The sequence below is a fragment of the Myxine glutinosa genome, chromosome 12 (assembly GCF_964187855.1).
Source record: "Myxine glutinosa chromosome 12, kmMyxGlut1.1, whole genome shotgun sequence".
Lineage (NCBI taxonomy): Eukaryota > Metazoa > Chordata > Myxini > Myxiniformes > Myxinidae > Myxine > Myxine glutinosa.
This window is the reverse complement of record NC_136272.1, coordinates 15390258-15418204: the sequence shown is the minus strand read 5'-3', so window position 1 is coordinate 15418204 and position 27947 is coordinate 15390258. Positions and strand designations below refer to the sequence as shown.

At 44.9% G+C, this 27947-nt stretch overlaps 1 protein-coding gene across 4 annotated transcripts in view; it reads right to left on the bottom strand.

The window, feature by feature from the left end:
* Positions 1 to 27947, bottom strand: part of LOC137438178 (membrane-associated guanylate kinase, WW and PDZ domain-containing protein 1-like) — a 139032-nt gene that overhangs the window by 8544 nt on the left and 102541 nt on the right. For all 4 annotated transcript variants that reach the window (XM_068133189.2, XM_068133190.2, XM_078766506.1 and 1 more), the window contains 7 exons: positions 15474 to 15577; positions 15064 to 15256; positions 13942 to 14433; positions 11934 to 12122; positions 2890 to 2950; positions 2097 to 2151; positions 492 to 623 (listed from right to left, as the gene is read on the bottom strand). In XM_068133189.2, the coding sequence (XP_067989290.2) occupies positions 492 to 623; positions 2097 to 2151; positions 2890 to 2950; positions 11934 to 12122; positions 13942 to 14433; positions 15064 to 15256; positions 15474 to 15577 (1226 nt within the window). The remainder of the gene's footprint in view (positions 1 to 491; positions 624 to 2096; positions 2152 to 2889; positions 2951 to 11933; positions 12123 to 13941; positions 14434 to 15063; positions 15257 to 15473; positions 15578 to 27947) is intronic.

Genomic DNA, 27947 nt, shown 5'->3' with positions numbered 1-27947 from the left:
TCCTCACTAATGCACCCTCTCCCACTTCCCTTCCCTTTATCACTCATTAGCTATTTGCAGGGTGCCATGCTTCCTAGCCCTCTAATTTCTCCTCCTGTTATTTCATCACCTTGTGTTGTCCCATAACCGATGCATTGCTCTCTACCCTCTGTCACCTCACTCTTCCAGGAGACTAGCTATGTGCATGCAACCAGGTAATGCAGATTTGGGACAAAGGGATGTGATGGCAGAAGCCCGATATCTTCGTCGCTCCTTCTACAGCAAGTGTCCCTGTGTTTTAACCTCACCATCGAAGAGATCTTCCAAGTTCAATATGGAGAGATCTCCTTGCCTTACCTCGTGTATTTTAACCTCATCTCCAATCATGTCCAACTGATCCCTTCACCTCTTTTTAAGTCTCGAGCATCAATCTTATTGATGATCAATCAGGGTCAATATTTATTAATTTATTGATCTGAACGGCACGTTTTGTTGCGGACGCCATCACAAACCGTTATCCTGCCAGTGTTTGCAGCTGGGCTGTTTGGTGCGAGGGAAGTGATGTTCAAAGGCGTGTTCTCCTCTCTGCCTCCACCAAGCTTGAGGCCAAAACCGTTGATGTTACGTATAATTTCCACCATGATCTGTAATCATAAGATTTTTGGGAGGTTTGTTTACAAGAGCAATGAGATGGTGAAACAATAATTTGGTTCATTCAAACAACATCATATAACCAGATTCATATCGAGTTTCTATACGTGTGTGACGTTTGAAGCAGATGAGATGTGAACATTTCAGAGGCGACAAGTACACTAGAAAATAACTTGTGATTACAATTATCTTTTTGTTATACTGCTGCCCGACATTGCTTTTTCTGATCTTCATCAATGATCTTTCCGACTCTTGAAAATCCTCTCTATCTCTTTGCTGATGACTCCACTCTCTGCCGCTCCATTCCTCATCCCTCAGATCGGCAGTCTGCAGCCTCCTCACTCTCTGAAGACCTGGACAAAATCACAGACTGGGCAAACAAGTGGAACATGTCTTTCAATCCTGACAAATCTCCCACTCTTACGATGTCTCTCAGAAAAGACCGACTGCACAACCCTCCCATCTACTTTCTCAACAATCCTCTCCAAGAAGTTCTGTCACTCAAGATCTTGGGTCTCACAATCTGCCATGATCTTTCCTGGGAAAACCACATTTCAAATCTGGCCTCCAAAGCCAGTCGCCGACTGGGCATCCTCCGTCGTGTGAAGTCCTTCCTTGGCACACCTGAGCTCCTCGCCACATACAAGGCTTTCATCCGCAGCTCAATGGAATACTGCTCTCCCCTCTGGGCTGGTGCTCCTGCCTCACACCTAGCTCGACTTCACGCTGTTGAAACCAAAGCTTTCAGAATCATTGGAATCTCCTGCCATGAAGTTGATTGCGAGGGCCTTTCACTCACTCACCGCAGGCAGGTTGGTGGTCTTTCTGTCTTCTACCGACTCCTCTCTGGCCTTGCTCCCCCAGCTCTCTCTGTGCTCTGTTCCCCAAATATTCCTACAGGTCGCACAAGATCTGCCAGCAACCCTCTTATGGTTAAACGGCCAAAATCAAGACCCTCTGCTCACCTTAACTCCTTCATTCCTCTTTTCTCCCGCCTCTGGAACAAACTCCCCCACTCTCTTCAATCCCACTCCTCCCGCCAGGTCTTTAAAACAGCTGTTCACCACCATCTCTTATCTTCCCCCGTCCAAAACCTTGATCTTTTCTACCCCCGTTAATTCACCCCAGATCCACTTTTCTGAAATACCAACTTCTTTCCTGGAAGTTCTAGCTGTGTCCATGTGTTTTATACCTCTCCCAACCCCCACTCCCCTTCCCACACCTCCTTCCCCCAAGCCCTTTCCCTCCCACAGATCTCCCGATGTCCCTGCTCTCAAATGTTGTACTTGTGTGCTTTCCCCTCTCTCCCCATCTTGTCTCCCGCTCCCTTTATTATGGCTTATGTGTACGTTTTTTTGTCATTAATGTTAGCACTTACACGTGCCTCGATCTTGTATACAAAACAAAAAAATTCTCTCCATTAATAGTTGTTGGTAAAAACGAGCAGATTCCAAACGCAAACTCACCGTATTCTGTGCACATCCTGCCTTCCTGACAGTCCATTCTCGCCTCTCCATATTGCTAAGAAAACATGTTGAAAAGTAAGAAGTCTGCCACCAATTCAAAATGGATAACACCAAAATGATGCGATGACTCCACACAAAACTACAGAATGGCACTCAGTAGAAAGCATACCTCCGCCAGGTGAACAGTTTACGTTTTATATCCCAGGGTAAACGAGAAAATCACAATACAGAATCACATTTAATCAAAATCATCCGTTCACAACTTTTTGAGATATCCTGCTATATTTTGGTTTCAGCCCCATCACTCAATGGTGAAGAATCACTTACAAAATTCAATAACACTCATATCCGAATCCATATTCAGATCTTCACCAAAATCGAATATATCTTTCCTTTCTACGAGCCGGATCTTCACCAAAATCGAATCGAATCGACTTGTCAGACACCCAACCGGTCCACCCAGTTTCGTTCAAATCCGTCCACAACTTTTTGAGATATTCTGCTATGTATCGTTTTGGCCCTATCCCCAATGGTGAAGAATCACTTAAAACATTCTAGTAGCCGAGTCCGGATCTTCACCAAAATCAAATCATTTCGTCCTTTTCACATTTACTACATCTCTGCCAAACTTCGGCCGAATCCGTCAACAACTTTTTGAGATATCTTGTTCACAAACGGACAGACGAACAAACAGACAGACAGAGGTGAAAACATAACCTTTGGTGGCGGAGGTAAATATGAGCTGTAAGTGTACGGAATGAGTGCTTCTGTAAATATTGACAGCAACAGTTACCATGATGGAATGTTCCTTGGCTCTGGTGTACTGAGGGACGCATGTCTTTCTTCATTTTGAACTGTAAGAGAATGAAAAGAAAGATCAAATCAAATCAAATCAGATCAAATCAAAAACAAATAAGAGATGAACAGTCATCACATTACTGCTGCACATACAATTAAAGCTTTCCATACAAACTACACTTCTCTCGATAAGTATTGGAACAGCGAAGTCAAATTTGTTATTATTGTTCTATACTCAAGAAATTTGGATTTGAGATCAAAATATGAATATGAGGCAAGAGTACAGAAGGTCATATTTTATTTATTGATATTTATATGTGGAGATGTTTTACCATTGTGGAACAATAGCACTTTTTATGTTCAGTCCCTCTATTTTAGGTAAGTGTAAGTAATGGAACAGATTATCTTAAAGTAAAGTAAACTAGTATAATAGTATTTGGTGACATATCCCTTGCATGCAATAACTACATCGAGCATGTGACCCATCGACATCACCAAACTCTTGGTATCTTCATTTGAGATGCTTTACCAAGTCTTCACTGCAGTCATTTTCAGTTGTTGTTTATTTTGGGGGTTTCTGACTTTCATCTCCTCTTCAGCAAGTGAAATGCTGCTCCATTGGATTTCAATCAGGAGATTGACTTGGCCTGTCTGACACCTATTTTTCCCCCTGATGAACTCCTTGGTTGCATTTTCAGTGTATTTTAGGTAGATGTCTTGCTGCATGGTGAATCGCCGCCCAATGAGCTTGGAGGCATTTTCTTGTACACAGGCAGACAAATTGTTTGTGTACACTTCCAAATTCATTCGGCTGCTGTCATCATTAGTGACATCATCAATAAAGATGAGTGAGGCATGCCAGAGGCAGACCTGCAAGCCCAAGCCATGACATGACCTCCACCATGCTTCATAGATGAGGTGGTATGCTTTGGATAATTTGCAGTTCCTTCCTTTCTCCACACTTTCGCTTTTCCATCGCTTTGGTTTATCTTGGTCTCATCTGTCTGTAAACCTCTGTTCCAGAACTCACCGGCTCACCTCTGTACTTATTGGCAAATTATAATCTGGCCTTTCTATTTTTGGTGCTGATGAGAGATTTGCATCTTGCGGTGTAGCCTAATTCTGCTGTCAAAGTCTCTACGTATGGTAGATTGTGATACTTTCAGCCCTGCACTATGGAGGTTGTTGATAATGTCACTGACAGTTGTTTTAGGGTTTTTATTCACAGCTCTGATGATTATTCTGTCATCATCTGCAGTTGTTTTCCTTGGCCGACCTGGCCGTTGTCTATTGCTCAGTACACTCGTGGTTTCATTCCTTTTCAAAATATTCCACATTGTTTGTTTGCCATGCCCAATTGTTGTGCTATGGTTCTGATTGAATTATTCTGTTCTTTCAGCTTCCAAATTGCTTGTTTTTCTTTCATAGACAGTTCTCTGGTCTTCATGTTGGTTTATGTCTACAGACTCCAAAGGCAAAAGCATAGGCTAAAACCAAGACTAGACATTCACAGTTCTTTTATGTGTGAACAATCAATGCAACAAGAAACACCTGTTAGTCATCTGTTCCAATATTTATGCTTTCCTAATATAGTGGGGTGGCTAAAGTCCAAATTTAAGTGATATCATGACACACTGGCCCAAAGGACCAAATTTGGCACAGTTCTACTTTAGGACCATAAAAAACTTTTGAGAGGGGGCTGCCCGATTTTAGAGGCCCAGGTCAAGGTCAGGTCAAGGTCAAAGGTCAAACTTTTGAATTCTGGGATAAAATAGCTTTTCGCACTGCTGACGGAGGACGTAGTCAAACACGACTATCCGCTTACCAAACAGGTTTACATTACATCTGGTCCACGAGTCCAATCGAATCAGGCTAACATCACAATGGGAGAGAGTGATCACGAAGAAGCAGACAGTAGAATATGTCTTCATGTAAACGATGCCCTAAGGGAAGGGGCGATTACTGTTCTCATCAGAACCGTAGACACAGACGTGATTGTGATTCTGGTGGGAGTGTTTCATGATCTTGTGCAGCACCATCCAGGTATGCAACTATGGGTTGGCTTTGGTACTGGTAAACACTTCCGCTATTACCATGTCAACTCAATCTGCCAGGAACTTGGGGAAGACAAAGCTCGTGCTCTGCCGTTTTTCCATGCATTCTCTGGCTCTGATGTAACATCCCAATTCAGTGGTAAAGGCAAAAAGTCAGCTTGGAAGGCATGGAAAGCTTACCCGACAGCCACAGAAGGATTCACCATTACGTCCCTGACTGCGTTTGTTCCACAGGTGATTACATCTCCAGCATTCAATGTGATCGAGCGGTTTACCTGTATCATGTACGACAACACAACCCCACATGTCAATGTGAATGACCTTCGACAGGAGCTATTCCCAAGGAGAGTGAAGATGATGGAGAAGCTTCCTCCAACTCAGAACGCACTGCTCCAGCATGTAAATCGATGCCTGTACCAAGCCAGCATTTGGAGAGAGAGTCTGAAGCCCATCCTAGCTGCACCAAATCCAGATGGCTTTGGGTGGACCAAAGCAGATACCGGGTGGCGTCCAACCTGGACAACCCTGTCAGCTGCTGCTCTTAGTTGTAGAGAACTACTCAAGTGCGGATGTAAGGCGACACCCACTTGTTCAAAGAATTGCACGTGCAGGAACGCAGGACTGCCATGCACAGGACTGTGTCTCTGTCGTGGAAATTGTGAAGCATAAGTCATGCAGGCCGCGACCTCCTCTGTACTGGCCAATCCAGTATCCTCCCTCAGCGTATCGATGTACGTCAAAAACACCGATGCAAAAATGACCAACACATAATTTGACCTTTGACCTTCACCTGACCTTGAAATACAATATGGCAGCACCTGAGGATATTTTCCATAATACAAATGGATTCCATGTCCTTAAAAATGATTATTTAGACACTGAGATAATGTTTCTATGGCAGCTATGAGCTGGATATGGCAAAAACGTGACAAACACATAATTTGACCTTTGACCTTGACCTGACCTTGACCTGGGCCTCGAAAATCGGGCAGCCCCCTCTCAAAAGTTTTGTATGGTCCTAAAGTATAACTGTGCCAAATTTAGTGCTTTGGGCCAGCGTGTCACGATCATTTCCATAAGCCACTCCACTAATATGGGGGGACTGAACATAAAAAGGGCTGTTGTTCTACAATGGTTATACATATCCTATTGATTAAACAAACATATCATAGAAATACTAAGAAATAAAAGTTGACCTCCTGTACTTTTGCCTCGTATTCATCTTTTTATCTCAAATCCAAATTTCTTGAATATATATATATATATAGCAATAACAAATTTGACTTCAATGTTCCAATACATATGGATGGCACTGTATATACATGTTTCTGATTCTGATGTACCATACTCTGTTACAAAGCATCAGTGCAGCCGAATAAGTTTCTTGGCAATGGTTTATACTGGGTGGTTTTCCATTGCCTTCCCAGCAGTATTTAGGGCAGGAATTTGTAATTTGTTCAGGGAGCCGGTGATAGCTTGCCTCCTCTTCAGAAAGGACACAGAGGGGTCAATAACCTCCACCAACTAACGCTGAGAGACAGGACGCCCAGTTTATCTTCCATCCGAACCAAGTGTGCGTACCTCCAAGGCCTAGGCCTTCCTGCCAGCCCACTAAATATGTTAGGTATACCTGTACCTAACTCTTATATGCAGGCGTCAAAATCCTACATACACGCAGCCATTGGGCCTCGGAGGCCCAACGTATGTATTCGTGTGATGTTTTTTGTATTTTTATTTTTTATAGATTTTTTTTCTTTCATGTCCTTTTACAATCCAAATCGATGCTCATGGATATGTATTTGCTCAGAAAATGTGAATCATTGATCCTATTAGTTGGAGGAATCCCATACAAGTAATGAATCTTTTTCTTTTTTCTTTGCAAATTTTTTTTTTTTGTTCTTCGTTTTTCAACTTTTTTTTCTCTGAAAAGTTGAGGCTCATGGAGGAGTATTTGCTCAAAAAATATGATTCACTAATCCTTTTATTTAGAAGGTATACGTCCACAACTGTCAAAAATCCTACACCTATGCAGCCATTGGGCCTCGGAGGCCCCACAAATGTATTCGTGTAAAGTTTTTTAATTTTCATATTTTCCTCACTGAATTATTTTGTAACCAAGTTATAGGAGCATATAATGAGGCTCACATCAAGAAAATAATGATATACCATAGTAGTACAACAACATTTATGCGGGGCATCGAAGGCCCCAGGCCTGCATTCGTGTCGGATTTTAAGGGTTATAACTATAAGTGAAGAATGAAGATTTTCCCATGAGCCTGAATGAATTTTTTTTAATGTCACTGAATTTTGTGTAACAACATGAAAGTCGGTGAAAATGAGGCTCATTCCAAAAAAATTTTGTACAACAGTTTTTGCAACAGAAAAAAACCTTGTGGGCCTCCGAGGCCCAATCATTGCATCCAAGGGTTAAAAAGTGAATTGATTGAAAGAAAACTGATAAAAGTGTGAGGGGTGAAGAAGGAAAGGAGTGGAAAATAAAAGGAATGGTCCAGGTTCTCCAGGTGCTAAGATTTCACCAATCTCTACAGGCTTGACTTTATAGTCTTGAAGTAGTATACCTATTTGATAACAATCACTGTCTGTAAACAAATGGAAAACTAAACTCAAACGTCTCTCAAATATTTATTTTTAAATGTTAAAAAACTGGATAATGAAGGATGTGTAAACATGAGCATTGCCTTGAGGCGTGACACCGAGAATGCTGTGCAGTCTCTCCAGGGCCTACATTGCTGTGCTTGTAATTTGTGAACAATCTTGGCACTTCTGCTTGCAAACTTGGCAAATAAGTGTGAAATTTTCAGCAACAAGAGATCCTGATTTTGCCACCTATGGTATTGCTCACACTTAGATTTATTTCTGTCACAGGGATAGACCCAGTCCCTTGTCGTGCAGGAGAAAGGGAACATTTGTAACAAGTTTCCATACTAATAGAACGTCAAGCTTATGGACATGGAGACACATACGTCCGAAATTCCTTTGCAAATTATAATCAATCGATATGAATAAACGTTGATCTAGGAAATCGTACAATAATGTAGACGTAACGGTAATATGAAATAAAGTTTGGAATGGAGAAGAAGATGGATGCAGGAAATTGATACCTAGGAGCAAACTACATTTTTATTTGGGCCCTGACAATACAATATTGTATAAGCTTCCTGCCATTAAATAAAGGTTCTCGTAATTTAACAGGTGTCATTTTGTTCGAATTTTCATACAAACATTTGAGACAAATAACGTACTATATATATATATATATATATACGACCGGTCAAAAGTTTCAGAACACCTCAATTTTTCTAGTTTTTATTGAAATTTACACAGTTTAATGTCTCAATGTACTCTGAAATTAAGCATAGAACAAATCAACAATTGGAGATAAAAAGAAATCAAAGAATCATTTTGTTTAACAAACTTTAATTTAAATTTTTGACTCAGCAAAGTAGCCACCTTTTGCAGATATAACCGCCGAACACACTCGTGGCATTCTTTATAAAAAATAAAAAATAACCACATTTAGAGGCCATTTTTTCCCCGCAAAGCGGGGGTTGGCCTTTTTCGGGGACCGTGGTTGTTGTTGGTTTTTTTTTTTGTTTGTTTGTTTTTTGGTCCCCTTTTTGAAGCAATGTTTTACGGCCGGATGCCATTCCTGACGCCAACCCTTTTTGTCGCCTTTTACGACAAGCAGGGAATTACCAGTGAACTGGTACTCAATTAGCCGACCTCGGAAGGATGACAGGCTGAGTCAACCCCCCTGGCGTTAATTCAGCGATCGACCGGGATTCGAACCCAGGATCCTGGGATCCTAAGCCGGCACCCTAGCCGCTAGCCCAACACCAGGGTTCTACATTTCTACTCGTGGCATTCTTTTTGCAATGGAAATCAAATATTCTCCGTGAAGTTCTTCCCAACACTGGTGCAGAAGTTCCCACAAATGTGTTGCACTTGTAGGTTGCTTTGCTTTCACCCTTCTGTCCAGTTCATCCCAAACCAGGTTTAAGTCTGGAGACTGTGCTGGCCATTCCATGATTTGAAGCCGACCGTCTTCTTCTTTTCCTCGAAGGTTTGTGCCTACGTATATTTAAGGTCTTTTTTACATTCTTTTATTAATTTATTGATTATTGGAGAGCATAGAGATATGTGCGCTCACCTTTAACCTGTCTAGCCTGGGTTCAAATCTCGACCCGCTATAAACTGCCACCCTGGTTTCACACATGCAGAACGAGGCACCAATATGTGTACCATCCATCCGATGGACGTTAAGCCGAAGGACCCATATGCTAGCAGTGGTCATACAAAGTAAGCGAGTTATTACCCGCATCTTTGAACAGTTTAAAAGTTCCGGCAAAAAAACTCTTGCCAACATACAATTGGCAAATGTGGTGAGCATACCAATACCCCGCAACGCGTTGACCCGGTGAGGGAGGCCAAAAGTGGACCGAAAACCAGCTGATGATGATGGTGACCACATTGTGGTTTTCCTGTCGTTTTTATATCATTTGGATTCTAAAATGGAAACTGCTTCGACACTATTTGCCTTGGCAAAGCAATTGTGCAGAGGGGGTGATTTGTCTGGTTCTCAATAAAGCATTTTGTAAAATGGAGTAACAAAAGAGCAGTCAAAAGACGAGAAGGATAACCTGCTTGAGGCAGTTGGTGAGACAAAGAAGTTCATGACTTTATATATGGATGAGCAAGTGATGTTCCAATTGCGGAAAGAGTTGCGTAGGTGGCAGAGGTAGAAAGGTTGGGAAACCTGTGGAAAAGCTTTCACAGGCAAAGTTTCTGGTGTGAACACTGAGATGCGAATGTGGCTACGAACTTATTGATTAGGAATGGAGGATAAGTCCAGAGGGAATTGAAATGCTGCAAGTGAAGTTGTGGCTTCCAATATGCTGGAGAACCAATGTGAGGTGGTGGTGACTCACTAATTGGTTAGAACGTGTGATCATGTGGATGAACATGTGCAAACACAAATATGCAGTCACAATTGGAGCAGCAGTGGGTATTTGAGCAATGGTGTTGATATAGGGATGAAAGTGTAATGGAGAAGCATTGCCTTGGAAAAGAAATGAGCTTAAATTAAGAACGATGATTAAGATTTTGCATGTACACACCTAAAAGGATTGTGCTTGGGATATCCGGATGTGTTGGTCAAGGGGGGCTTACCCTTGGCGACAACCCGTGACTTACCCTTGGTCCGCGATCTAATGATCGCCATAGTTTTTTCGGACCACCATATGATCTTGAACTTCAACATTTAGGGATACAGTGTAAATAAAGAAAATGTGTCCCGATCTAAAATCTATCCATAAAACTCAACATCATGAAAATCTGTCCACGACCATCTCTTATCTTCCCCCATCCAAAACCTTGATCTTTTCTATCCACGTTAATTCACCCCAGATCCTCATTTTTGAAATACCGACTTCTTTCCTGGAAGTCCTAGCAGTGTCCACGTGTTTTTATTTTAACCTCTCCCACCCCTCCCCAACCCCCCTTCCCATTCCTCCTCCCCCCAAGCCCTCTCCCTCCCACAGATCTCCCGATGTCCCTGCTCTCCATCTTGTTCTCCCGCTCCCTTTATCATATGTTTTATGTGTTATTTTGTCTTTTTGTGATCAATGTTAGTTCTTACACGAGCCTCGATCTTGTATCCCCCAAAAAAAAAATCGGGGGAAAATTATTCAAGGTGTGATCAAAAAGGTAGTTTAAGTCTGAAAAAAGTAGGTCAAGGACACTAATCAAATATCAGGTGCACAATGCAGGTACACTATTATGATGGAAAAACATCTTTGAAGGCCAAGTGGTCTTTGAGATTCCGCATTGGCAAAATTGAGTGACGACAAAAACACTATTTTATCAGACCACCGTTAAACCTTGACCTTTAACCCGCAGGAGTATGATGTAAATTAAACGCAGATCCGTCTTGCTCTCGTCTACCTAGAGAGGGCAATTTCATTCCGATCGGACAAACCTCAATCGAGTTTCGGTGAAAAATGTTTCTAATTGGGTCATGACCTTAAAATTAGGTCATGGTCAAAAATTTATGTTAACCCCGCATACTTTGTATTCACATTATTGTGAAATTTCATTCCGAAAGTCCAAGTGGTGGTCGAATACTCCTCGGGAGGTCTAAGAAACGCTGAGGTACCATTAAACGTTAGAGACACTAATTGCAGAAACAAACCAAACAACAGGTACAGGCCTTCCCCATGACTATTGAAGAAGAAGAGGAAGAAGAAGAGGAACAACCTTTAGAGGCCATTTTCCCCCGCAGAGCAGGGGTTGGCCTTTTTCGGGCACCGTGGTCCCCTTTTTGAAGCAATGTTTTATGGCCAGATGCCCTTCCTGCCACCAACCCTATTAGTCACCTCTTGCGACACACAGGTAATTACCAGTGAACTGGTACTAAATTTGCCCGACAACGGAAGAATGGCAGGCTGAGTCAACCCCCCTGGTGTTAATTCAGCAATCGACCGGGATTCGAACCCAGGATCCTAGGATCCCAAGCCGGCACCCTAACCGCTAAGCCAACACCAGGATTTGGGAGATTCAAACCCACAATCCTAAGATCCCAAGCCAGCACCCTAACCACTGAGCCAACACCAGGATTTGGGGGCAGGTTAATAAAATACCGTACATCTGCCGAGCAAACATGAAGCCAAAAATGATGAAGAAGAAGTGCATACTTTCATTTCAATTATGCAACTACCCTTCCGTTTTTGAAGAAGTTAATTTGAAGTTTTTGAGTATAGTTTGGAAAACGTCTGCAATAACTCAACAGGTTTACCGACAAGAAGAGGTGATTTTAGCATTTCTAACAAACAACGGTATATTCACAGAATTAGCATTAAAATATGCGTCACAGGTATAATCTCAGAAAGGTGTAAATGAAAGGACGTGGGTGAGCAGAGGCTGAAAGATGGCCGAGACGTATTCATATTAGGCCTTCGGGACTCACAATTTCTGGGAAGTACGCGGAGCGAGATGTATACCCCTCGCGTGGTAATCAGCTCTACCAGCTGCTTGTGATCTACTTGATCCACACACTTTCCGTTTATGGAGAGTATACGATCTCCAAGGTGTAAGTCTCCGCAGCGAGCCGCTGGACTTCCCTCGACGAGTCGGTCGATCCAATAAACCTGCTGGACTGGGAATGGAGGACAGAGCGAGATAACGGGAGTCATGTTAATGAACAGTACTTTGTACTTATAGATGTTTTTCAAGTTGTATTCACATCGTCCGTATTTTGTAAACGTGACATTTTTTATTTATTTATTTTTTTGTATACAAGATGGAGGCTCCTGTAAGAGCTTACATTAATCACAAAAAGACAAACTGACACATAAAACATACGATAAAGGGAGTGGGAGACAAGATGGGGAGAGAGAGGGAAGCACACAAGTACAACGGGAGAGAACAGGGACATCGGGAGATCTGTGGGAGGGAGAGGGCTTGGGGGGCGGAGGAGGGAGAGGTATTTAAGTGAAAAATTCACACTTCTTGTTTCTAATTCCCATTGCTGCATGCTAGACATTCCATTTTAAGAGAATTCCAGGAATACTTCAGGAATGATGCAATTGATTTTTTTAAGGTTTATTTAATTTATTAAGATCAGCTATTTGAGTGAAAGAAAAGGAAATTCAAAACTCCCAGGTCCCAATTTGTGACACATACCACTCAATCATCAGAGGTTATAACTGGGTGTTGAAACATCACAAATTGTTTCGCGTTATGAAACATTTTCATAACATATTACCGGTACTTCTTTGGGACATTCGGTACATATAACAGGGATGGGCACAGAATTTGTTGTGACAATAATCTCAATGGTTACCAAGATGAGACAAACCGGAACCGTAAACATAGTAAGGGGTATAACCCAAATTACTGGCTGGCAGGAGAGGGGAAAATGGCTGGAGGGGTTGGGGTAGTGGAGTTAACTTGCCCATGATGAATGGAATGTGCCAAGTGTTTTGGGTTGTATTAAAAATGGCTCAAATTAGTTTTAAAACAGCAGTTTGAGTTCGAGTTGCAAAACATGAAGTTTCCATCATTCATTAGAAGCCCCCTGTCTAAGTCCCTACGCAAGGAGGGATCAAATTTGTTATATGTACAAACAAGACCGATAGTCTACAACGGCGTAGCCAGGATTGGACCTGCCGAGTGGAGGATCTGCTGTCTCCCTGTCATGTGACCAGATCCTCAGCTCTGATTGGTGGACGTTTGTGAGGGACATACATACATACATGCATACATATACGGACAGACAAATGCTGCGTCCAGAGAGCATTGCCCTACGGGCTATGCCATACAAATATGGCTGCCGAACCACGTGATCGATGACGTCATCAATTTGTTTTATCCACCAATTTATCCATCGATCATGCTCAACAAATTTCATACTGATCGGATCAAGAGTTGCACTTGTCGATTTATGACGTCATAATGAAGGCACCTATGACATCATCATTAACATCTTATTCCCCATATGTACTTTACAATGAACCACCTTTCAACTTATCCCGTGGAGTGGTTTTGGAGATATAGAGGTGCAAAGTTTTTCGGGTTTTCCAAGATGGTGCCCCACCCCACATAACCTATGACGTCATAATTATCAATAAAACATTCTACAGGAGTAGGTGCACCTCTGCTGAAAATTTTGTGTCAATCAGACAAATACCTCTCCCACCCCCAACCTCCTTCCCAAGCCTCCACCCCAAGCCCTCTACCTCCCACAGATCTCCCAATGTCCCTGCCGCCAATTATCTTGCATACAAAAAAAAAATGACCTGCTGTACTATCAGACAGCAAGGGCATTCGGGAAATTTAACATATAACCAGGACCCAGAAGGCACTACAGGAAGGGAGGTGCGTGGGGGAAGGAATGGGGTGGTTTTGTCCCACCTTCCCAAACAGGAATATCTGACTCAATCTTAGACAAAATAATAACAAAGACCTTGACATACCTTCGTCTTTATCAGTTTGCTGTTGAGAAGAAACTAATACGAAACCAAAACCCTCATGTTCTTCACGTGTCAATTGCACAGTGTGGGGTGCAACCACAGAGTTAGGAAAGGTCTGAGGATCTTTGTCACTTGGGCAAGGACTAGGAGAATAAACGCCACGACATGGAGAAACTCTCTGAAGACTATGAGAAGGAATGTGATCTGGAGAACGTCGTTGAGGAGTGGGAGATGCAATGCGATGACTCGAAGAGATAATACGAGGATCGAAAGAAGCATTGCCGGGTTTTGAAGGAGGTGTTTGAGCATTGGAAAACGTGGCATGGCGAACTGCAGAGGAAAGGTGGCGTCCTGGAGGAGAGTTGGGAGAGATGAAGCGAACCACAGAAGATGTGCGACGAGGTGAGGACGAGGCCGAGTTCTTTTCACTGCTACTTTGACCAATCATTGGAGTTTCCAGGCTCTGCTGGAGTGATGTCAAGCTGCTGGTGTTCTCTGCAAAGACATGCGGATGAGACGGAATAGATCATCATTAAGAGCACCTTTAGAGGCCATTTTTCCCCGCAGAGCGGGGGTTGGCCTTTATCGGGCACCGTGGTCCCCTTTTTGAAGCAATGTTTTATGGCCGGATGCCCTTCCTGCCACCAACCCTGTTAGTCGCCTCTTGCGACACACAGAGAATTACCAGTGAGCTGGTACTCAATTTGCGGACCTCAGAAGGATGACAGGCCGAGTCAACCCCCCTGGTGTTAATTCAGCGATCGACCGGGATTCGAACCCAGGATCCTAGGATCCCAAGCCGGCACCGTAACCGCTAAGCCAACACCGGGCCTAATAGATCATCATTAAAAAAAAAAAAAAATTAGAAACCAAAATGCAAAGCATGTCCGCGTGCGCTTTGTACTCAAACTAAACTTTACAAAAACAACGGCTAAAGAAAAATGGAAATTTTATTAATCAGCTTTCTTCATATTCTCATTATAAAGGTTTGTTGAAAATTTGATGACAAAAGCCCAAATGGTTAAAATAAACCTGATGGCCCAGACAGACAGACAAACGGAAGCGATTCCAAAACCCTGTCTGCCGCTGTGTGGGGGACAATATCAGTAAGATGAAATCACTTACCAGACTGAATGTCCCTGCGTTGCACTGTAATTCTGACCGAACCAGCGCAAGCAGCTTCCTGCATGCAGCTGAGGACTGCCTCATGCCGCCATTGTTGTACGTTCCTACCATCCACCATTATGAGCTCGTCGCCGGGCTGCAGGCGCCCATCCTGCTCAGCCGCTCCACCTTTCACCAGTGATCCTAGCATCACCTAAAATAAACCATAAAGAATGTTTAACGTGATGCAGAAATGGACCTTTGAGGACTTGAAGACCAGGAGCGTGCATCTTGCCCAGTCGAAGTAGTTTATATGGACGAAATGCCACACCTGAGCATTTATTCCTTGGACAAAAAAATTCCTCGAACACGCATCTAACACAGGTACATCACACACAAACGTTGACGACGTAATAATACTGCTCACTGACCGGCTCTCCCTGTTCATTGCCACCCAGTAGGTGAAGGCCAAAGCCATTCTCTTGCGCTTGCAACTCCACTTCGTAGCATTGGGGTTCAGAAGCGGCCGTGGGTGCTGTAACACAGTAAACAACAGTACCTAGCAAAAACTCCAAATTACACAATTGCACAGGATGTTTCAAAAGTCTGGAATCATATAGAGATATTTATTTTATAATTTTAATTTAATAATTGCTCAAAAAGCGAGCCACGGACGTGCACATGTGGGGGATTTCATTGAATTCCCTATGCTGATGGTGACAGCAGCGACACTGTGACCTATTCTCATTGACGTCTGACTGTCTGACGAAAGTATCAACTGTTGACCATATCCCATGTTTGGCCTTGGCAAAGCATTCTTTCAGAATAAGGCTTATTGTCCACTTGGAGAGGTGTTATGAGTTATTTTTCGACCCTGGGGGAAAGTATATTAAACCAAATACGGGTTGGTGCTGGCTATGCTAAGAACCATGATGTCATTCCACATAGTGTTACTGGCCTAAATGCTACGTCTCCCATGCATGTAGTCTTATCTATTGATAAATCTCTTGAAAACTGTCTGAGTTGAGACGAGGTACTTATTAAACTCACAACACACACACACACACACACACACACACACACACACACACACACACACACACACACACACACACACACACACACACACACACACACACACACACACACACACACACACACACACACACACACACACACACACACACACACACATCAATTCTTGTAGACGTATTGCAGGTTTCTTTGAACGTTTGACAATATTGACTCAGATTTTAACACATTCGTTTCTGATTTCATTCTTTAGACCTTCAAGAGCACGTGGTCTCGTGGTATAAACCACTAATTTCAGGTTCCCCCCCCACCCCCACAAAAAAAAATTCAAGTGGCGTTAAATCTGGAATATGTGGGCCCATTCTATTGGTCCATGGCATACTTTCCACCTCAAAGTCATCGTCTCAAAATAACATTGTTCAAAGAAACCTACATATAAGAAAAATAAATAAACAAGAAGACGTCATGCAGAGCTTGCATAATCTGCCCCCCCCCCCCCCCCAAAAGGTTTCCATGAATACAGCAAATTGTACATTTCATCAAGATGAAAATTGATGATCTTGATCAAAGCTTGGGTCAATAGGATGAAAAGTGATGATTTTTTGAGATGAAAAATGATGATTTTAGAAGTTTGACCTTGAGTTAACCTTTGACCTTTTGACCTTAAAAATAGTTGGTTTCCCAATTCAGTGAGACACTATACAAATGCTGTTCAATTTGCAAGTCAATCAGCTGAAAATTGATGGTTTTTCAGATGAAAATTGATGATTTTGGAAGTTTGACCTTGAGTTGACCGTTGACCTTTTGACCTCAAAAATAGTTGGTTTTCCTATTTAGTGATTCAATTTGCAAATGCTGTTCAATTTTCAAGTCAGTCGGATGAATATTGACAGGTTTTTAGATGAAAATTGATGATTTTTGAAGTTTGACCTTGAGTTGACCTTTGACCTTTCGACCTCAAAAATAGTGGGTTTTCCAATTTAGTGTCTCAATATGACGATCGGTTTAGAATTGTGACCTGTAGACCGGTGACAAACAAACAGACAGAAGAACAAACGCAACCGACCAACATACTTGAGAAATCTTCGATTTTGCAAGTAAAAAAATAAAGGAAAGGAAGGACCAGCCTTGGATATATATATATATATATATTTTGCTCAAAAGAATATTTTGCAAATTTTGCAAATAAAAATATATATATATAAATAAACTGAACATCAAAAGCAACTTATCACTCATTTTTTGAAATGTGCAGCTTTATAAACACGTTTCTTCAATTGTAATGGCTGATGATGTAACGGGAACTTTACTTCAATCACCTGGTTGCTCAACAATGGCATGCTTGAGTGGTTCTGTATAGGGATCTTTCCCTTTAAATAATGACCCTCATAATGAAATCCTTCAGTTCTCATGTTTGGACATTCATTTACTGCTGTCTATGGTCACTCTGGAGGCTTCTGACAGGGAAAACAACAAGAAAATTCAGATGCCACGCCTGACATCTGCACAACGTTTTTTTGTATACTGAATCGAGGCTCGTGAAAGAGCTAACATTTACTTCACAAACAAATCGACCAGACAAACAAAATATATAAAAAGAGGGAGTGGAAGACAAGATGGGGAGAGAAAGGGAAGCACACAAACACAACATTTGAGAGCAGGGAGATGTGTGGAAGGGAGAGGGCTTGGGGGGAGGAGGCGTGGGAAGGGGGGGGGGGGGGGAGAGGGAGAAGTATAAAACACAAGGACACCAAGGACTTCCAGGACAGAAGTTGGTATTTAAAAAAAGTGGAATTGGGGTGAAATTAGCAGGGGTAGAAAAGATCAAGGTTTTGGATGGGGGAAGATAAGAGATGGTGGTGAACAGCTGTTTTAAAGACCTGGAGGGTGGAGTGGGATTGAAGAGAGTGAGGGAGTTTGTTCCAGAGGTGGGAGAAAAGAGGAATGAAGGAGTGAAGGTGAGCAGAGAGTCTTGATTTTGGCAGTTTGACCATAAGAGGGTTGCAGGCAGATCTTGTGCGACCTGTAGGAATATTTGCGGGACAGAGCCCAGAGAACCAGTTCAAGTACAGGGTCATTCTGGAAGAAACATTGCTTCCATTTGCTCATGCAGCCTTTCGAGGAAACTTTGTCTTCCAAGATGACAATGCACGGCCTCATCATGCTCGCATGTTCCAACACTTTCTTGCTGACCGTGGTGTATAGCATATGGAGTGGCCTGCCATGTCCCCGGATATGAATCCGATAGAGAACTTGTGGGCAGAATTAACGCGTCAAATCGACAACTTGGACCAGCAGCCTACCTCTGTGCCTGAATTGCAGCAGACTATTGTCACTGCATGGCAAGCGATTCCTGTCCAAACCTTGGCAAATCTCGTGAACAGCATGCCTCGACGTGTACGTGCTCTCCTTAATGCTCATGGGGGTTACACGAAGTACTGAACTGTAATTTTACTGTCCGTAATCCCAGTCATCATTTAGCTTTTGTTTTTGTTGAAAAAAAAATTGGCTAATGTGCAAAATAAAGAGATACTTCTGGAAAACGCACAGAAGTTTAACACAGTACTGTCCGTGAATTGAGTTCGATATCAGTTTACAACACTTTCAAGGATCAATTTATTTGCTTTGAAATGTCAAATGTGTTTTTTGTTTCTTTTAAAGGTCACATTAACAAAATCTAGAATAATTTCAACATAATTCCAATGAACTTTTGGTTCTAAGTCATCTTGAAAAGTAAGTTCACCCCCACAAAAAAAAAATTCCATATTAAATGCCAATGCCAACCTAGCTCGGCTTCACGCTGTTGAAACCAAAGCTTTCAGAATTATTGGAATCTCCCGCGATGAAGCTATCTCTGAGGGCCTTTCACTCACTCACCGCAGGCAGGTAGGTGGTCTTTCTGTCTTCTACCGACTCCTCTCCGGCCTTGCACCCCCAGCTCTCTCTGTGCTCTGTCCCCCAAATATTCCTACAGGTCGCACAAGATCTGCCAGCAACCCTCTGATGGTTAAACTGCCGAAATCTCGGCTCTCCGCTCACCTTCACTCTTTCATTCCTCTTTTCTCCCGCCTCTGGAACAAACTCCCTCACTCCCTTCAATCCCACTCCTCCCTCCAGGTCTTTAAAACAGCTGTTCACCACCATCTCTTATCTTCCCCCATCCAAAACCTTGATCTTTTCTACCCCCGCTAATTCACCCCAGACCACCTTGTTTGAAATTCCAACTTCTTTCCTGGAAGTCCTGGCAGTGTCCATATGTTTTATACCTCTCCCACTGCCCCCTTCCCACGCCCCCCCCCCCCAAAGCCCTCGCCCTCTCTCAGATCTCTCGATGTCTCCATGTCTCTCGGTCCCTGCTCTCAAATGTTGTGTTTGTGTCCTTCCCCCTCTCTCCCCATCTTATCTACCGCTCCCTATGTTATATGTTTTATGTGTCGGTTTGTCTTTCTGTGTGATTAATGTTCGCTCTTTCACGAGCCTCAATCTTGTATACAAAAAAAAAAAAAAAAAGTCTGTATATATATATATATATATATATATATATATATATATATATATATATATATATATATATATATATATACATACATACATACATATATATATATATATATATATATATATATATATATATATATATATATGTATGTATGTATTTATATATATATATATATATATATATATATATATATATATATATATATATATATATATATATATATATATATATATATATATATATATATATATATATATATTGTTACGGTTTTTAGAACCGGCACTTGTAAATAATAATCCATTGTAAATAATTCCCTGTAAATATTCCCATCTTCTAAAGGTTAAAGGTCGCACCCTAATTAGTCCATATACAACACGTAGGGCACCATAGGAACTCTAGTTATTTCATTAGTATGTGTTTCAGTTGAGGCTCTGTTTCCAATAGTTTGACTCTGCGTTGCATTAATTAAATAAGCTAGGTCCTTCAACCCCGTGCATTTTGATCTCTCTCTCTCTCTCCCAGCTACTCCATCATGCGCACCTACAGGCGGGGTTTGTCTCTCTTTCTCCAAGCTACTCCATCATGTGCACCTACAGGTGGGGGTTGTCTCTCTCTTGCTATTACGCGCCTTAGCGCTTGCTTGCTCGTAGCGTTCGCTGCATCAAATGCCATTGCGCACGCGGTCAGGCTGGCGGAGAAGGGCGGAGCGCGGGGAGGAGGTGTGCCCCCCCCCCGTCAACTCATCATCAAAGGTGGAGCCAGTGAGCCTTCGCCGACCAACCAGGGCTGAGGTAAGCTCGCTAGTGGGCGTAGCCCTATGAAGGCGGCTTGATTTCAACACGCGAGTTATAAGCGCGAGCGCGAAGCCCGATTACAGACTGCGCAGGGCGCAGGGGACTTCTGTTGAACTGCAGCACGTTATGAACGTTAAGAGAGAGAAAGCCGAATACCTTCCCCGATATATGAACACCGCTGAGTAAGGTCCACTCGCGTGCAACAATATACGAGCAGCGCTACCTGCCGGGTTTCGCCGCGGAGCTGGAGCGTGGATCAGAACCTGAGCGTGGACCGGGGCGGAGCGTGGTTTGGAGCCGGAGCCCATGCCGTCCTTCTGCTTGGACCTTCCCTCCCTGCCACCATTACTCCTTCCGTGTAAGTCTGTTTGTGTTGTCCTGGGCGTGCTAATTAAGACTGTATAAGGTTGCCCTGTGTCTGCTTCTTCTTCTTCCCTTGTACATTCACCCTTTCGTTTCCTCTTTAATTATTGTGGTAATAAATTCCTGTGTTCTTCCTTACTTTGGTTTCTGCTGTCCGATCGTCTTAGTCTTTTCACAATTGAATAGACGTGGCACGATTTCGGCAATCGCTCAGGATCGGGTTAGTCAACCGCTAACGGCTCGGGCTTCGGATTGCTAACCGCTCGGAAAATACCATCTTGTCCGCGGTCCGAGCAGGAGTTATCTCCCTGCTTCCCGGCCAGGGGTAGCACTCAGGTATTTGGGACTTCATTGACCAATCACCCTGGCTACTCCCGACCGGAAGGAGCGTTATGACTTCTAGGATCGGGGGGACGGCCAGATTAAAAGACAAGGGGATTAACCCCCCCCCCCCCTTGGTAACGGGAGTGCCGACCCCCGAATCCGCAACAATATATATATATATATTGTTGCGAATATGGAATTTGGCCTCCATATCCGCTTGTAAATATTCCCCTATTTTCCCCAATACTCCCCAACTATCCCCAATCCCCCATTCCCTAGTCCCATTGTCTGTAAACAACAATCAGTAGAGCCGACCTTCCCCTTATTCCCCCATTAAATGTCGTGCCCAGGTCCACCGCACCACACGTAGACAACTTTCGGACATCTTGCTAGTTATTCTTAGTCTATGTCAGTTAAGGCCTCGTTTCCATTAATTATGACTCTTCGTTGCACCAGAATGTGATTATATGGCACCAGTAGTGAGTTTAGGACCTTTCCCATACCTCCTCCCATCTTCTTCCCCGTCTACAACAACAGAGGGGCACGGCGCTGCGCGGGGGGGGGAGTGTGCGTCCTCCCACCGGCTCGGTTCGCCGCCATCGACAATGCGCTCCAGACGATGCGCTCCAGACCATGCGCTCCACGGGGTTACCACGAAGGGGCTCCTTGTCAGCTCCTCGTCAAGGGCGGAGCCTGGTAAACCCCCCGCACGCACCCAATGAGAAGCAACGTGCCGATTCCACGAGGCGGAGCTAACGAGCCGAGGGCGTGTCACTCCCCGCCGGATATACGCGGCCACGCGCCGGATGTGACGTCAGATGCGCCCCCAGCTTGAGACGAAAAGACGCCACCTCGAGCGCTGTGCAACCTTCCGCATCTCTGGACCGGACCGGGTCGATCCTGCCCTGAGCCCAGGTGCACCTGGAGCCATCGACAACCGCTTTCCTGCCATCAACCCCCGTGTGAGTCAGCCTTGTCCCATTTACCTGTCGTCTGTTGGGGTTAATATAAGGTTGTGTCTAAGTGCTTGTCTTTCTATGTTGTCCCTCTCGTCCCTGTAATCTGACCTTCCGCACGAATATAATCTCCTCCGGAGGTCTTGAGAACCGTATCCCTGGTGTCGTCATTTTAATCCCAGCCGTGTGTCTGTTCCTTCATTGACCAAGCATCGCGCGACTAGTCAACGTTCGGGTATAATATCGAGTATAATCTTGTGCAGACGTGGTCATCCCAAAACCGCTCGGTGAATAACATCCAAGCCACGTCTGTAACAATTGGTGTCGAGGAGTGGAATTCGAACCCGGGACTAAATTTATTAGGCCCAAATTTGTAACAAGTAGAATCGATTCGGAGCGCGTTTCCCGCGCGTTATTAGGCCCAAATTTGTAACAAGTAGAATCGATTCGGAGCGCGTTTCCCGCGCGAAATTATAACGGCGAAATTTGAATTTGTTTTACGAAAATAAAATAAAAACCGAATTTTGAAAGTCGCGCTATGGCGGATCAAGACAGCTGGGGTCCGGTAAAGGAGAGTGAGGTAGGGTCGATCCAGGACCAAATTGAGGGACAAGAGGAGAGCGAAGCAGTGAGGGCGGCAGGTTCGCAAAATAGCGCCGTCACGCACGAAGTAGCGGGTGCACAAAATGGCGCTCTAGCGCACGTGATTACAGCGGCGCCACATTTAGCCACGCCCATGGTCGCGGTAGTCGAACCGGAGATGCCAATGGATTTGAACCTTTTTTTTATACAAATGAAGGCCCTTATGGCCCAGAATAGTGAGCGATTGGAGGGCCGGATGGATGCTCAGAGTGAGCAATTGGGGGTAATGGGGAACCGGATGGATGCTCAGAGTGAGCAATTGGGGGTAATGGGGAACCGGATGGATGCTCAGGGTGAGCGATTGGAGGGCCAAATGGGGGTAATGAGGGACGAAGCGAGGGGTACCAGTGAGGGATTAGACAATAATTTTAAGGGATTAGACAATAATTTTAAGGGATTAGACATGAAATTTGGGAAATTAGACGATCGATTAGGGGAAATACAGGAGGGGTTAACGGGGGTAGAAAACAGAATGGCCGCTCAAGAGAATCAAATGGAAGGGATGCAAAAAGGGTTAGAGGGGTTAGAAAACACCATGGAAGGCAAATTGAGGGACATGAGGGACCAAGCGGAAAGGGAAGTTAACCAAATGGGGCAGCAGATAGAGGGGGTCAGAATGGGGGTAGAAACCAAACTGTATGCTCACAGGGAGGAAATGGAGCAGATGAGGGTGGCATCTGGGCAGGAGATGCAAGTGATGGGAGAAGAGATCAGAAGAGGTGTGAGTGAGGAGGTCGGAGGAGTGCGCGAGGAGGTGAGGCACTGTAAGGAGCACATGGAGAAGGAGGTGAGAAAGGGGACTGTAAAATTGCAAGGGGGCATAGAGGACCTGATGCAGGAGGTGGAGCAGCTGACGGTGGGACAAACGGAGTTAGTGGAGCAGGTTCAAAGGAACACTGCGGTATTAGGAGGTTTAAAAGCGACACAAAACGACATAAAAAACGACTTGATAGCGACAAAGAGGGAATGTCAGATGGTACGTGAGGGACTGACAACGAGGTTGGACGAGGTGATAGAGGTAATGGAGACGAAGGACCGGCAGGTGAGGACGCACCTGGAAACGGTCAAGGTAGCCTTAGAGGATGAGCTTGAGGAGACGTACCGGGGAATGAAAGAGGTGAAGCAGAAACTAGAAGAAGTGGAAGAAGGGATGAGCGAAATTAAGAAGCGACGGAGAGGGGATAAGAAAGAGATAAAAGAGGAGATAAAAGAATTGGTCCAAAGTCTGTGTTTGGATCGTGATGATGTGCTCATTAACCGGACTAGGGCATTGCCCGTACGTGGGTGCCCGTTCCTTGCCAAAAAAAAAAAAAAACGCTACCCGTACGCTCTACCCCGCCCGTACGCCCGTAAACAAAAAATAACAACGCTCTTCGCTTCCGCCCTTCGCTCTGACTGAATTGGGAGAAATAATGCGCATAAGAAATCGAATTACGTACCGTAATGGCGGTCAGCTCGTAACGCGCACACTGTCCGGAAGTTCGCATATCGCATATCTATCTATCTATCTATTAATGCCCATTTATTCAATTATCGCCAACGTATTTTGGCTTTTTGCAATTTAATCGCAAGGAAAAGTAGAAAGAGAAGAGGGAAAAAAAGAAAAGCCTTGCCTTGCTGCAAACAGCTGCTGCAAACAACAACAACATGGAAGGCTGCACTGTCCGGAAGTTGGCATATCGCAGTTACGATTATTTTAGTGTTAATGGCCAATTATTCAATTAGCGCCAACGTATTTTGGCTGTTTGCAATTTAATCGCAAGGAAAAGTAGAAAGAGAAGAGGGAAAAAAAGAAAAGCCTTGCATTAACGCATTAACGCTTGCATTGCATTAACGGTTCGGCACACGTGATAGCTCGCTGCTCTCTGATTGGTTGAAGCGTTTTTTGGACATAGCTCGGTAGGTACTTGTCCGATTAATTACAAACCTTGAAAAGGCACATCCTCGGGTCCCCAGCAATATACCTGGCAAGTTTCAAGTATATCGGACCCGTGGTTGTCGAGAAACAGCGGTCACAGACACACAGACAGACACACAGAGATTGCTGGAATTATAGATAGATGAGGGATTCGCAGGTGATGGAGGAGAAGCGAAGAGGAAGAGGACCCGGTGTAAGTGGTGACCAATATGGTCGTGCGTATGATGCGCCAGGGGATTTAAGAAGCTTGGGGGTCGAGATAGACCCGGGTGTTCGTGAGAGGCCGTTGGTGAAGTGTGCGACAGGTCTGGTGTGCGAAAGAGGAGGTGTGCGAGAAAGTCCGACTCTGGGGTGTGTGAGGAAAAAGTGCGTGCCAAGGAGTGAGGGTGCTGGCGAGAGTGAGTCGGTCGTAGCGCGTGTGCGAGGGAGCACATGGAAGCGTGGTGTGGTGAGTGTTACAGAGGGTGCGACGGGAGAGTGTGCGCGAGAAAGGTGTGTGACGGACAGGTGCATGAGGAAAGAGTGCGCTGTCGGGAGTAAGGGTGAGTGCGTTGTCAAGAGTGGAGGGGAGAGTAGTGAGAGTGACATGGAGCGTGAGTTAGTTGTGACAGGTGAGCGAGGATGTACACCTGGGATGGAAGGATGCACACCTGGAATGGTAGAGCGTGAGTGGGAATGCACGCTGGAGTTGGTGGTGAGGCACATGGTTGGGTGTGCGAATGAGGGCACACCTGTGATTGTCACAGAGGAGGTGACCGAGGAGGGGGCGCGAAGCGGTGTATTGGTGAGGTGTGCGAGCAACGAATGTGTGCCAAGGTGTTCGGTGGTCAGGTGTGTGACCAAAGCTGTGAGTGGAATGGGTGTACCTGGGTGTGTAAGGAAAGGTAGCATGGGAACGGCTGGATGTGTGAGCAAGGAACGGGCTGCGGGGTGTAAGAATCCAGGTGAAGCATCGACGTTAGACGGGGTAGAGTTTAGAACGACTTATAGCCGAATCGGGCCCTCGGTGCGAGCTGGGCCTCGCTTTGAACGGCCGCGTCCGTGCTCCACTAGGCGGAGCGGGCGGCTGGATAGGAAGGGTCGTCATGACGACCACGTTGTGTTGAGACGTGCCGGCAGGTCGAGATCGGGACATTGGATGGCTCCACGCCGAGGTGATGCGTGGGATCTCGGCCCGGGTAAGCCCCCGTCCCTGCACCGAGTGCCGGACGCATCCAGCCGCTGGCACAAAACAACCAGCATCCATTGCTTGGCTTTACGAAGCCGGGCTTTGGACAGGGATTGGCGCACCGAGAGGTATTAGTGAGTCGACTGGGTGATGAGGTTAGTGTTTTGGACCCAAAATTAGAGAAAAACAAAATTTGATGATTGGCAAGGGATTGGCAGTAGTGATTGGCAGATGATGGGTAGTGATTGGCAAATTTTTGATTTATTGAAATTTGATGTGCAAAATTGGTAGTGAGAGACCCCCGATGTGGTGGGATGGCAAATCCACCATCCTTCCCATGTGGGGGGCAAAGGAGCAATAGCTTATGGGGTGTATGGCAGTGAAAACTAGCCCGGGTGGGTTAGGATATGGTGTGTAGGGATCTAGCGAGGATTGACATTAGGTGACGTTAAGTTTAGTTAGTGACTGATACCTGTAGTAGGGACGCAGGTAGATTAGTGTGGATGATAATGACGAGGGAGCGCAATAGTTTAAAGGGACGACTGGGAAGCGCAAGTTTCAGAAGGGAGTAGTTAGCTGAGATGATGCCGTGTTTGTGAGAATTGAACAGGTGTGATTGCACAGGTGTGCAACTGGACAGGTGTGTGGAGCAGTGTATGAGTAGTGAGTGTGTGGATCAGCGCGAATGCGCTTGGGGAGAGAAGGGTGCAGGTGGCACCAAGTGTGAGAGCACAGGTGTGCAAGTACAGGTGTGTGGAGAGAGTTGGAGTAAGTGGTACGGAGTGGTGTGCATGGTGCGAATGTGTGGATGGGGGAAGAGTGGACCCCTTTCACGAATACCCGGGGCGGGTAGTGTAAGTGTTAGGTAGAGGGTGCAGGTAAATTGTGGTTGGATATTGGCATTTGTGGTGCGGTTGCAGAATGGTATTGTGGATGGGTGCATTATTGTTGTGGAAATGGCTGGGCGTGTAGCCTGTTAGTGTGTGTAGTTGGTTGGGCACTCCACCACTGTGAGGATGTCGGCCAGGTGAGGCCGCAGGTGGGCTCTGGGAGCCGGTAGTTGTGAGTGGGTGCCTGAGGATCCCGGGTGTGGATCGGGCAGCCCAGTGCCAGAGAGGGCACGGAGTGGGGAGAGCGCCAGAGGGCCTTCCCCAGGTAGATAGGTTAGGGTAAGGAACAGGTAAGCTCGGAGGCAACTACAGTGGTGGAGGTGTGCAGGTGGGTAGACCCGCTGGGAGAGGTACACGCCACAGCCCAGAAATTGTGCGAGGGCACCGGGAGATGAATCGGGGGAGTGAGACCCCAAATTGAAGAGCACCACAGTTTGGCCAATGGGAATTGGTTTTTAGAACCCATAGTGTAAGAGGGCCAATGGTTTGGCCGGAGAAAGACCCCGGGTAGTGTAAAGTTGTTAAAGTCATTTAGGAGATAGTTAGGATTGATGAACCTGTCGCACCATACGCAGCCACTTACCTGAGGTGATGATGATGACTCCACACCTGTGTTTTCTTGGTTTGTAGCAGGAAATGAGATTGCTGTGGATTTGTGAGACGCATCACGACGTGGATGAGACATTGGGGTGATTCCATCTCTCCCTTCCTAGGAGGGACTGATGATGAATTGGTAATGGCAAATTTTGATGTTGAGTTGAAAATGGCAAATTTTGATGAGAGTTGAAAATGGCAAATTTGATTGGTTAGGAGGGAGAGAAGGCGAATTTGGTTTATGGGAGGAACGGGGAAGACAGTAGGGATGTTTGTTGATTTGTAAAGTAGATGTTTATGGGTAGTGTTGTGTTTTGTGGATGCAGTAAGTGGTAAGGGAGGGGCCATGTAGGTTACCTGGTGGGGGGGGGGGCGTACGATAGGAACGTACCTGTCTCACCTGGTTCCCATGTGCCCCCAGTGTGCATCATCTTGTATTGCGTGCACTTTTGCGCCCTTACCACCTTACTCACTTGTCTTCTTCTTTTGTCTCCCGCCTCCGAGGATCTGGCTTTGGGGTAGAGAGAGAGGAGAGAGCGGTGCGGGCTACGCAGTTGTGGGCCTGCACTTTCGCTGCTTGCTGCTTGGATCGATACACCATACGGACCGCAATGTTTGTGGCCACCCACAATGGACCGCAGTTCTTTTGCGGCCAAGCACCACCCGTGGAAGGATCTATGGGTCAACGTGGCACCTATGCCAAACAGGTGAACCACTTATAGTTG